Raw genomic sequence first — 12110 nt, 5'->3', positions numbered from 1 at the left:
TAACCATCGGTGCACAACAGAGGAGTTTTTTATGGCTGGGAAAGCAGGCAGAAGGCACCGTGAGGTGACTGTAGGAGCAGACAGACAATCTCAAGATTGAGAAACTGAAGCTTTCCACATCCCCTGATGCATCAGGCAAGTCTACTTCCATGAATGCTGCAGTTAAACTAGCCAGTTATGCTAGGTCAAAAGGAGCAGCCCCCTTGAGTAATACAGTGCAGACACAGATGAAGGGGATGGCTAATGGCTTCTCTGCTCTCCCAGGAGATTGTGACAATACAGATAATACTAACACCTCAGATAACAGCCTGCAGCTTCGGCCAGAGGTTAACCCCTTCAGCACTCTCTCAACCCAGCAGACAGAAGACCCTACAATTAAGGATGTTTTCATGGTGGTTACACAGTATGGATCTGTCCTGTCCTCACTTAGTAATCAAATGGGTGAAATTAAGGAAGAACTTTCCTACATGAGACAGGGGCTGCAGAAAGTAACAGATAGCACCACAGCAGCTGAGAGGAGAATTTGTGATTTGGAGGATAAACAGCCTCAAATTATCAGTGACAATCGCAGACATGACCAACAGATCCTGGCATTGCTAGCTAAAACTGACGATCTGGAGAACAGACTCAGGCGGAATAATATAAGGGTAATTGGCATCCCTGAAAAAACCGAGAGCAATAACCCTACTGAGTATTTTGAGAAATGGCTGCTCTCCCTGTTTGTGGCAGAACACCTGACCCCTCTATTTGCTGTGGAAAGGGCGCACAGAGTTCCTACTCGGCTGTTACCCGGAGCCCCGCCGAGGACAGTCCTAATGAATCTGCTCCACTATAAGGACCATGACAGCATCCTTAAGGCAGCTTGTGATAAAGGGGACATCTCCATCAACGGCCAAAAGGTGTCCTTTTTCCCTGACTACTCCATTGAAGTGTCAAAACGCAGGGCACAATTTGTGGATGTGAAACAAAGGCTACGCCAGCTACAAATACCATACTCCATGCTTTACCCAGCGAAACTCAGAGTGGCCGCCCTGGGAGGGACCTCCTTTTTTGAAAATCCTAAGGAAGCACTCCGCTGGCTTGATCTAAATGAACAGCAACTTCGCCAGAACCCACAACGTTGAATGAAGACGTATAACTTAAGTCATGTGCCATCAGAAGATATCTGATTGACTGTTGGAGTCATAATTCTTACCAAGTAACCCACGGCCCAGTGGAAAATGGATATTCTGTCTATTATCCTAAAATGGCAGGCTCCCAAGAAACGTTTATTTTTCTCTTTTAGTAGGTTGCTCGCTTGCTTCATGTGCGGATGCGAGTTGGACTGGTACCCCCATCCATCTGGTTTTTCTGGATGGATCGGTATTTTTCTGTTTGTATGTTTTTGTAAGTTGTATGTTTATAGATTGTGCTGCGCAGTTCTGCCGCCCGTATGGATTACAGTGATCTTGTATGGAAAAGGGGGTATTATCATGACCTTGTATTTGGGAACCGGAGTTATGTTAATGCTTGTCATACGTATCCTGTCCATCCCCTATTCGTTATATCCTAATGGCTAACCAAGTAAAATTCCTTTCTTGGAACGTGAGAGGGTTGGGAGACCCCTTAAAGAGGACGGCTGTCATGGAATATATACGGGGTAATTCACCAGCAGTGGCATGTCTGCAGGAAACGCATCTAGAAAAAAGTAATATAGCGGCCCTGAAGCGTTCATGGATCAGCCATAGTTTTCATTCTACCTTTTCAAGTTACTCGAGGGGCGTCAGTATTTTAGTACATAGATCTATCCCTTTTGAATTGATATCCGCTAAGGTGGATGAGGAGGGCAGATTCATTGTGATTCATTGTAGAATATTCCCCAAAGAATTATTACTGGTGGCAGTCTACATTCCCCCTCCCTATAATAATAATATTATGAAGGAAATTGCGTCACTCATAGACAAAGTACCGGGGTCCCTGTGCTATGCATGGGCGATTTTAACAATATTGTACACCCATACTAGGATAGATTCAGATCAGACACAGCTACATAGGCTACCCCCATAACTAAGTTTGGTGAGCTCCTATCAGAGTTATCCTTGACTGATATATGGCGTCTTAAATATCCCAAAACACAACAATTCTCCTGCTACTCTAAATCACATAACACCCTCTCCCGCATAGATTTAGTACTGGGAACAAAACACATTCTCCCTTTAGTGGAAAGGGTGGAATATTTACCTAGAGTACTGTCGGACCACTCACCCCTGATGATGAGCCTATGCCTTTTACCCAGATTGGAAGCTACCCTTACTAGATGGTCCATGAATCCCTTTTGGTTGCAAATCATAGACACAAATTTGATTACATCAACTCTTCAAAACTATTTTATAGAAAATAACGGCTCTGTGATGCAGAACTCACTATGGGACGCTATGAAGGCCTGTCTGAGGGGAGTCCGGATACAAGCTATCAATAGATCCAAGACTAAAACTAACCAATTTGGGGAATTCTTGCAAGACAGGGTTAGACTCACGGAAAATAAATTTGTCCAATCAGGTACAGAGGAGGACCAAATGACCTGGAAAGAGGCGCAGGAGGCATACTCCACACACATTAGGGAGAAGGCCAAGAATAAGCAACTATTCTCCCAAACACATTTTTTTGAAGAAGGGGAAAAGGCAGGGCATTTACTGGCTATGATTGCAGGGCTCAAATAGGGACATCCTTTATAGGCGCTTTAAAAAATAAGGAAGGTGCAATGGTTAATCAGCCAGATCAAATATCAAATACTTTCAGAGAATTTTATCAGGACTTATACAGAATCAAAACAGGGTTTAGCAGAGAACAAATCCTGACTTATTTGGAGGGGATTGATCTTCCAGCTATCTCTGAAGCAGATAAAAAATACTTATAGTCCCCTGCAGTTAGAGGAGTTACAAATGGCCACAGCTTCAATGGACAATAATAAATCACCAGGGTTGGACGGGTTCCCTATGGAAATATACAAAAAATTTGGGGACATATTACTACCTCAATTGCTGTGCACCTTCCGGGAGGCAGCCAGGGAAGGCATTCTGCCCCTCTCAATGAGAGAAGCAGTTATCGTAGTGATACCCAAACCGGGTAAGGATCCATTGCTTCCCGAATCCTATAGGCCTGTATCCCTGCTACCTACAGACATTAAAATTATAGCAAAAGTTCTGGCCTCCAGGTTAAATAACATAATATCTAATGTTATACATAGTGATGAATCGGGCTTTATGCCAGCTAGGTCTACAGCCGTTAATATCCGTAGACTATTTCTTAATCTTCAGTTGCCAGTGGACAATGCAGGAGACAGGGTTATTTGCTCGCTAGACACCACTAAAGCATTTGACTCTGTTGAATGGGAATATCTATGGGTAGTTTTGGAGAAATTTGGTATGGGCGCTGGATTTATTTCATGGATCGAGCTACTATATGAGAGGCCATTGGCACGATTAAGGGTAAATGGGCGTCTTACTTCAGCCTTTGAACTGGGGAGGGGTACCCGGCAGGGCTGCCCGTTGTCCCCTTTACTGTTCGCACTGGCCATTGAACCACTAGCTGTGGCTATCAGGATGCACCCTGGCATAATGGGATTTCGCAGAGGGAATATAGAGGAGAAAATTGCGCTTTATGCTGACGATGCACTACTATTTTTAGCGGAAGCCTCCAAAACATTATCTGTAGCTATGGAGACAATCGAGAAGTTTGGGAAATTTTCGGGTTTGGCGATTAATTGGACTAAGTCAGTACTGCTTCCAATAGATAATGGGAACATTAATGCACCTCACTATACTGACTCGGGCTTACAAGTGGTCAGTGAATTTAAATATTTGGGTATTAATGTAACATCTAATGTCACTGACTATGAGAAACTAAACCTCAACCCAATACTGGCCAGATTCAAGTGTAAACTGGACACGTGGTCTAAATTGCCACGGTCAGTGGTGGGCCGCACTAACTTGGTCAAGATGATCTGGATGCCACAATTGCTATATATATTGCATAATTCTCCAATATGGCTTCCCCAGAGATATTTCCTTAAAGCAAACAGCATGTTTTGGGACTTAATCTGGGGAAAACAAGCTCCAAGAATTAAACTGGAAACTTTGCAAAGAGATAAAACAATGGGTGGCCTTGCTGTCTCATATCCGTGGGTTTATAATATGGCAGCTCAGCTCCAGCATATTCATGGGTGGGACGACCCTGGAGGGGGGCTCAACGCCTTCTACTCCAATCACATTTTAAATCGCTCAGACTCTATGAAGCATTGGCGGCTCACAAATTTAAGACACCCTCTTGTAGAACCCTAACTACGCTGTTAATACACAAACTTTGGTGGGCAGTGAGGAAATTACAGGGGATACAAGGGATCTCACAATTTACATCACTGTGGGAAACGCCATGGCTCCCTAACCTATATAAATTGGAAGGGTTTAAAAATTGGAGTATAAAAGGACTAGAAAGATTCACTCATGTTTCAGAGGGATATTCACTCAAGGAGTTTTCACAGATACAAAATGAATATGGACTGCCCAACACCGAATTTTATAAGTACCTTCAGTTACGACATGCATATCAGGCAGAGGGTCTTGTGCTAAATAATGGAGTTCCTCAAAATGCTATAATACAGAGAATGGCTAGCTCACATAATTCTGGGGGGCTAATCTCATTGCTTTATAGGGGTCTGCTGAACCTGGTATTAGCAAAACACCCCATAAGATCAAAAGAAAAATGGGAGAGCTTGATAGGCCCTATTGAAGAGGGGCTGTGGTCTGAAATACTGGAACGAGTTCCCCAGTTATCTCTGAGTGAGTCCCATAGATTCTCCCACTTACAGGTGCTGCACCAGTCATATAGAACACCCCAATTTCTCCACGATATAGGGCTTCGACCAGACTCCCTATGTGCTAGATGTAAAACATCCCCGGCTAACATGCTTCATATGATGTGGACCTGCTCTGCTCTGGAAAACTTCTGGAGGGATGTAATAGCGATCATTGATAGAACATACTCAGTCGATTCAGATCCCTCACCATTAGTATGTATACTGGGATATACAGAAGATCTGAGCACTGACGAACATGGCAAAATAGCGGTGGCACGCATGTTATACATGGCCAGGAAACTAATAGCCCAACATTGGTTATCAGAGCAGGCGCCCACGGTGACGGAATTTATAAATAAGATTAATTGGTTATTAAATCAGGAAAAAAGTATATATCTGAAAAGGAAGGCCATCTCTAAATTTGAAAAAATATGGGCTCCATGGATTGACGGCTCCGGCCTTGCATCCAGAGAACTGCATAGATTTCGACTTGGCCTGCTATGATTGGTGTATAGATTACTTGACAGGTGCAAAATCCTACATTGGACTGCTTTAGACATGTATAAAACTGCTGCAAAGCAAGAGTTAGATACCCCAATACAATTGAGACTATTCATACTGTAAGATTGTTAATTTGCTGTGGACAGAACTGTGGAACATTTAACTCAAAATGTTTTGTTTGAAAGGGCGATGTGTAGTGGGGGGAGGGATCGAATAGGGACTGGGTCCCTTCTTTGGTTGGGTTGTTTTATTTGTTTCGCTGTTGTGTTACAAAAAAAGTTTTAACAATAAAAAATATTTGATTAAAAAAAAAACAACCAGTGGTTTACGCACCCTTTAACACTATCCCGGTGTCTGTAGCTCTAACATCATGTGATGGTCCTGGAGCCATTCAGCGAGCTCAGTAGACAAGATGAGCCGCTGAACTCCCTGATTGACTGCAGTTCAGTTGACATGACGTCAGCGCTGCAGACAATAACAGGCAGTAGCGGAGACTCAATGCTGCAATTGGAGAGTGAAAAAGGCAGTTTTTTTTGTTTGTTTTTTAACCAAACTCGGATTTTGGAAAGAGGTTTTCTGAAAACCCCTTTAAGTCAACTGACCACTACTGCGATTTGGACACCTGTCTGCTTTAGATGAGCGCACACCTATAATCTGAATCCCTTTTTAATAGTCATGTTGGTTATTTTATTACTTTGTGTCTCAAAGGAGTTATCTAGCCCCTTGAAATCTTATATAATATGACAAAAGAGGTAATATTCATCTTACCAGTTCCTCTGTTCACCCGGCTCCTAGTAATTACATTGTCGATATCAACCATGACCGCTGCAGCCTATCACTGGCCATGGTGGTGGCGACACGTCACCAGCCATAGGGCATTTCAGAGCTCTGTTCTTGTGGGTCCCAGTGGTCAGGGTGATAACTTGGAATGATGGAAATAACCCTTTAAAATTGAGATAGTACATGCATAGTACTATGGCAAATGTGTTTGACGTGTTGCTAAAAACTGTCTTTCTCTCTTTCAGTTTAGATAAAAAACAAAGGATTATCGGAGAATGGATATGGGTAATCAACATGCTTCAATCACAGCCCTTCAGGAGATCCAACGGAAAGTCAAAGACCTTGAGCAGAATGTGGCTAGCTTCAGCGGCTTACAGAGTGACCCTGAGTACAAGAAATTAGAGAAAGCTCTGACCAAACAGCTCTTCGAGATTGAATCTATAGATACAGAAGGAAAGGGGAACATTCAGCAGACCCGGCGGAGAGCAATTGAGGAGGTAGAAAGGCTTCTGAAAGAACTGGAGAAGACTGCAAACCATCCTTGTCGACTGGAGATCGAGAAGATTTTCAAGGAGGTTCAGAACCTTGTAGGTCAACAGATAGGGCCTTTGTATGGAGGAAGAGGATGTATCACAGAGGAGTTCGAAGAAGGCATTCAGAACATTCTTATGAGACTTACACAAGTCAAGACAGAGGGAAAAGCCTCTTTAAGAAAAGCCAGATATCGCACTTTAACTAAAGTTCTTGCAATTCAAGACATACTGGAAAACTGCTTGAAGCAGCAGGTGCTGGCCCTTCCCCTCTCCACCGATGCTCATCCATCCATATCTAAGATTAACTTCATTATGTGCGAAGTCAACAAGGCCCGCGCCAATCTGATTGCTCTCCTCGCTGGCGTAAATGAATGTGAAACTTGCAGACACTTATCTTGCGTCCTCTCCGGGTTCATAGCAGAACTAGACGCCTTAGATGTTTCTGGACACGTAGAAGTGAGGACATACAGGAAAGAGGTAGTTGAAGAAATAAACAGCTTATTTAAGTATTTAGACATCGAAGAGGAAGCACACTTCACCAGCGCTTATGACCTGGCCAAGAACCAGTCCATAGTCCAAATTGAAATGATCCGCCAACGACTGGCCGACATAAAAGCCAGGCTGTTGGAAAGACAAAACAACGTGTCTGAAATTCACTTAGGAACCAAATCTGAACTCCAGAGTCTTATTGCCCAGTTGGACGAAGTAAGCGTAGAAAAGAATCCCTGCATACGAGAAGCGAGAAGAAGAGCGGTGGTGGAGGTCCAAACTGTCATCACGTACACTGACCTCAAGGAGGCTCTTGAAAGGAGACACAACATCGGCGATCAAGTCAATCCAGAACACCCTTCTCACGTCGCCGTGTGGAGAGTTCTCGGGAGCCTGTCCGAGCTTCAGAGAGAGGTCCTGTCCTTTGACGGCAGAAGGGCAGATAGAAGTTACATGCGGCTAGAAGAGCTCCTAACCAAGCAGCTGCTCGCTCTAGATGCCATTGATTCACAAGGCGACGAGCGGTCTAAAACAGCAAGGAAACAAGCAGTAAAGTTCGCCAATAATATGCTGAGCTATTTGGACATGAAAACGGATGAATGGGAATATTAGGATTTGGTTTACCTAAACTTGCACAAAATTAATGATTGTAGGAAAAAAGAAAAATGTGGAGTTTGAGTTTTTACGATTTCGCACACCAAAGCCTGGTGTAAAACAGGTTTTTATTTTTGTTTTATTTTCTGTCTTTATGAATATTCTTCCAAAGAAGCATTCCTACACATACAAGATTGATAAGCTCAATGATGACACATCCAAAGCTAGTGACATAGATGACTATGTACCGGCTCTTGGTATGGGGCGTTGTAATTATTGGGTTCTAGCCAATAAGCCATCAGTATATGAAAGTTTAGTGTTGCCTATTATTGGATCAGTTGCTGTAATTTGCGTCATGTAATTTTTTTTTTGTTTGCTCGCACTTTAATGATTAAATGTTTATGTCCAGATCTATTACTCAGTAGTTGATGGAAGGGAAAAGACATCCTTCCCATTTGAAAGAGGTTGTCCTCTTTGGACAATCCCTTGATTGTTAAAGTAGCTTCAATCAGTGATCAGCTGTGATCTTGACAGCAAGTGTTCAACTCCCAGACAGTGCCTCCGGAGGAGAAATAAAGCATTACATTTGTTCTGTAATTTATTTTTCTTTATGTATTTACATGCTCATTAATTTTTGTACAACATTAAGGGGATCCTGACAGTTGATTTCATGCTGTTCGAATAATGGGCAGCATAATTCAGAGTCTGGCCCCATCATTTCAGCCAGCTATGTTTTAGCTGGCCCAGGACCAGGCCGATCAAGTGACTAGTCCAAGAAGTTGATCACCGGTGGCTTCTCCCTGCCCCACTCCCCATGAGTGACAGGTCTCTTCCTACATGTTTGTCTAGGAATTGATTGTCAGGTTCACTCTAAATGGGTCGTTTAGGGAATGATTGTTTAGTGATTGATGTAAATTGTGCTGCTTTTCTCCTGCTCAGCAGCCTCTGGCTCTGCACTAAAACCACATTGCTAAATAGGACCGGCTGGAAACTTAAGGCCCCGTCTCACATAACGACGCACCAGCGATCCCGACAACGATGTGACCTGGTCGGTATCGCTGGTGCGTCGCTTTGTGATCGCTGGTGAGCTGTCAAACAGGCAGGCTCACCAACGATCAGGGGAGCTGCGACATCGTGGAAAGAATCTTTCCACGATGTCCTGCTCCTGGTTACCAGCCTGCTGAAGCAGGAGCAGGCTGGTAACCATGATAAACAGCGGGTTACTAGGGGCACACGCGCACCTAGTAACCCACTGTTTATCATGGTTGCCACTCTGCTACGGTGAGCGGGAGGTTACTGCTCAACTTAGCAGAGTGGTAACCATGATAAACAGCGGGTTACTAGGTGCGCGTGTGCCCCTAGTAACTCGCTGTTTATCATGGTTACCAGCCTGATCGCTGGTCACACACAGCAATGTGTGCTGACCAGTGGGAGGGCAAAGACCAAAAAATGGTCCAGGACACTTTGCAGCGATCAGCGACCTCACAGCGACCTCACAGCAGGGGCCTGATCGCTGCAAAGTGTCACACATAGCGACATCGCTGGTGAGGTCGCTGTTGCGTCACCAAAACCGTGACTCAGCAGCGATCTCGCTAGCGATCTCGCTATGTGAGACGGGGGCTTAAGTTGGCTGAGAGCGCTGCTGTGTAGGGAAAAATTAGGAGGTTGCATTGCTGTACCAGCACTGAAGCTGCTTCATTCTTGGGCTCAGTGGGGGTCATACAGGTCAGGCCCCTATTAATTAGATGGCATATTCCAGTGATATGGCAAAACTCCTTAAAGGCTTATTCCCATCTTCATAAATTGGTATTGTCGGATAGTATTTGTAAATGCAAGCAATTTACTGATTTATTACTATGCACAGCCGTTCTTGAGATATTAACACTTTTTAGTTTGTTTTTTAGCTCATTGCCTTGGAGACCGGCCACTGTTGCTAGATAGAACAACATGCACCGTGCTTACAAGCTCTCTTCTATTGAGCTTGTAATCTCTGTTTTGAAGCTGACCATGAGTGCACAATGTTACCTCCTAATTCCGGGCAGTTTCAGCACAGTGTTTATAAGCTTGAAAGCAGCTGTGGTCGGTCTCCAAGGCAACACCCTGCAAACAAAAGAAAAGTGTTAGGGTATGTGCCCACGTAGCGTTCTACAAGCGTATATGCTGCAGAATTTCTGCAGCGTAAACGCTTGTGAAACGCTTGTTAATCCTTCCCCCATGGTTCCCAGTGAGAATCCGCAATTTCAATGCCCATGCTGCGGATTTTTCTGCAGCGTTTATGCTGCGCTCAAAAATCCGCAGCATGTCCATTAATTTTGCGGACACGCATGCGGAATTGCCTTGTCAATGCAATAAAAAATGCAAGGCAATTCTGCATGTCCCAAACGCATCATAAACACGCGAAAAACGCTTGCCAAATTCCGCAAGCGTTTTTCTGGGAGAGGACATGCGGAAATGAAGCAGAAATTTTCTGCAACGTGGGCACATAGCCTTGATATCTCAAGAACGGCTGGAAATTTATATAAGCAGTATTTTGCAAAAGTGCTTGTAGTAACAAATACTATCCAATAATACCCTTTTAGGAAGATAGAAATAACCCCTTAAGGCATAATTCATTATATCATTCCTCCCCCTACTGATCCGTGCTCTTTTTCCACTTTGGCACTGCAAGGATAGGGAGGCCCAATCCATCATCATATGGGGGAACAACTTAAAGAGTTTGGGAGGAAAAAAAAGTGGGTCTGCTTTTTAGAAACTTCACCATTTTGCGGGACAGCCCCTTTAATTTTGTTGGGTTTATTTCATCCCCTAGTCTTGTTAAATTACAATTTTTGTTCCTATTTATCAGGTTAAGAAAAATCCTCTATATTCACCAGCATATATGACTACACAGTGGAAACATATCAGAATTCAAGTGGCAACTATAGGTAGTAGAAAATCGTACCTGTTGATACTGCATGATGCTTGTCAAAGTGTTTCTTTATTGAACAGATAATCAGTAAAGGCGATATTTATTTTTCCCCACCCCGCCATCGAGGACCCTTTAGCGGAGGGTGTTTGTTCTGACCATGCTATTGTAACGCATGTTACACCGCGCTGTACTCTGGGGAAGAGCCGAACATTAAAAACTGCAACACAGGTGAAAAAAAAACTTGTCCTTTCTCATTGCAGCTGCTGATTTATTGTATGGCCTCCAGCATTAATGTGCAAATCCGTCTATTAATGATTGTAATTTTTTTTCTTTTTCTATTAATTGGCGCTAATATGGAACCAGCAGTTGTACTGGCATATCTGTCATTAAAAGAAGCGTTGCTTTCATGGGTGTCCTTTTTTGTATTTTCTTGTTATACAGGTTTAATAAAGTTCAGGTGTTTTAGCTCGTCCTGCGGCGGTGGTACGATGTGTTTTCCAACTTCATCAATGATATACAATTAGCAGTGATGCAATTATTGTGACCACTGCTCGGACAAAGTTAGTTCTGGTTGGTTAAGTATAGTCAAAGCCACTGAGATATGACTTGTGTAGTTGTAGCGGCACATTGCTGAGGGCAGAAGGTTGGGATCATCATAAAATAAATACCAATCAGGACTAAAGTATCCATCATTCATCAGCTGAGGCCAATGATCGGCTGCAGCGAGCAAGAGACTGATGGCAGAGAAGTGATAGCATCCTGTTTATCAGTTGTGTGGTTGCTGCAGCCAATGATTAGCCTTAGAGATCACATCCTATACATACACACATGACCCCACTGCTGCAGCCAGTGATTGGCTGCAGCAGTCTGGTCACTGACGTACAGTCCTGGCAGAGATCACTTAGAGTGACAGGAGGATTTAGGTGATAGTATCGCTTTTTTTTTTATTCATTTTATGATAACTACTCTGGCAAATTAGGCCAACTTTTTTAGGTGAGATTTAAGCCTGGTTCACACAATAGTTAATGGGTTATTTTTTTAAAGGCTGCCCTCCCTCCCTGGGCATTTTAGATAATCAGCGTCTCCCTTTCCCCTCTCACAGCATGAACATGGCAAACAACTGCAGCTTCATCCCCCTCCCTCTTCCTTAGTTGTGTTACCGAAAATAATTTTGTTTTTTTACGATCAGAACATTTGCCTTAAATTGAATCTGTCAGCAGATTTATGCTTTGGAATCTGAGAGCAGCATGATGTAGGAGCAGAGACTCTGATTTCAGTGATATGTCACTTACTGGGCTGCCTGTTGCAGTTATGATAGAATCCCTATTTTCTCTGCTGTAGATGTAGCAGTGCTCAAATTCTGAGCTGTGTATAACCCCGCCCACACTCTTGATTGGCAGCTTCCTCTGTACACTGTCAGCAAGCTGCCAATCAGTGGTGGGGGCGGGGTTACACAGATCAGCTGGACTGT

At 43.5% G+C, this 12110-nt stretch overlaps 1 protein-coding gene across 4 annotated transcripts in view; it reads left to right on the top strand.

Moving 5' to 3' along the window:
- The window catches only part of BAG5 (BAG cochaperone 5), a 53393-nt gene extending 42347 nt beyond the window's left edge, over positions 1–11046 (top strand). For 3 of the 4 annotated variants that reach the window (XM_073638608.1, XM_073638606.1, XM_073638609.1), the window contains exon 2: positions 6361–11046. In XM_073638608.1, coding sequence (XP_073494709.1) covers positions 6391–7749 — 1359 coding nt within the window. In that variant the 5' untranslated portion in view covers positions 6361–6390 and the 3' untranslated portion in view covers positions 7750–11046. The remainder of the gene's footprint in view (positions 1–6360) is intronic. The other variant, XM_073638607.1, reaches the window with a different exon arrangement.
- The last annotated feature ends 1064 nt before the right edge of the window (positions 11047–12110 follow it).

This window comes from Phyllobates terribilis, unplaced genomic scaffold (genome assembly GCF_046119375.1).
Source record: "Phyllobates terribilis strain yellow unplaced genomic scaffold, ASM4611937v1 Scaffold_7__3_contigs__length_470593459, whole genome shotgun sequence".
NCBI lineage: Eukaryota > Metazoa > Chordata > Amphibia > Anura > Dendrobatidae > Phyllobates > Phyllobates terribilis.
Note: the sequence above shows the minus strand (reverse complement) of the source record. Positions and strands in the feature narration are given on the sequence as shown.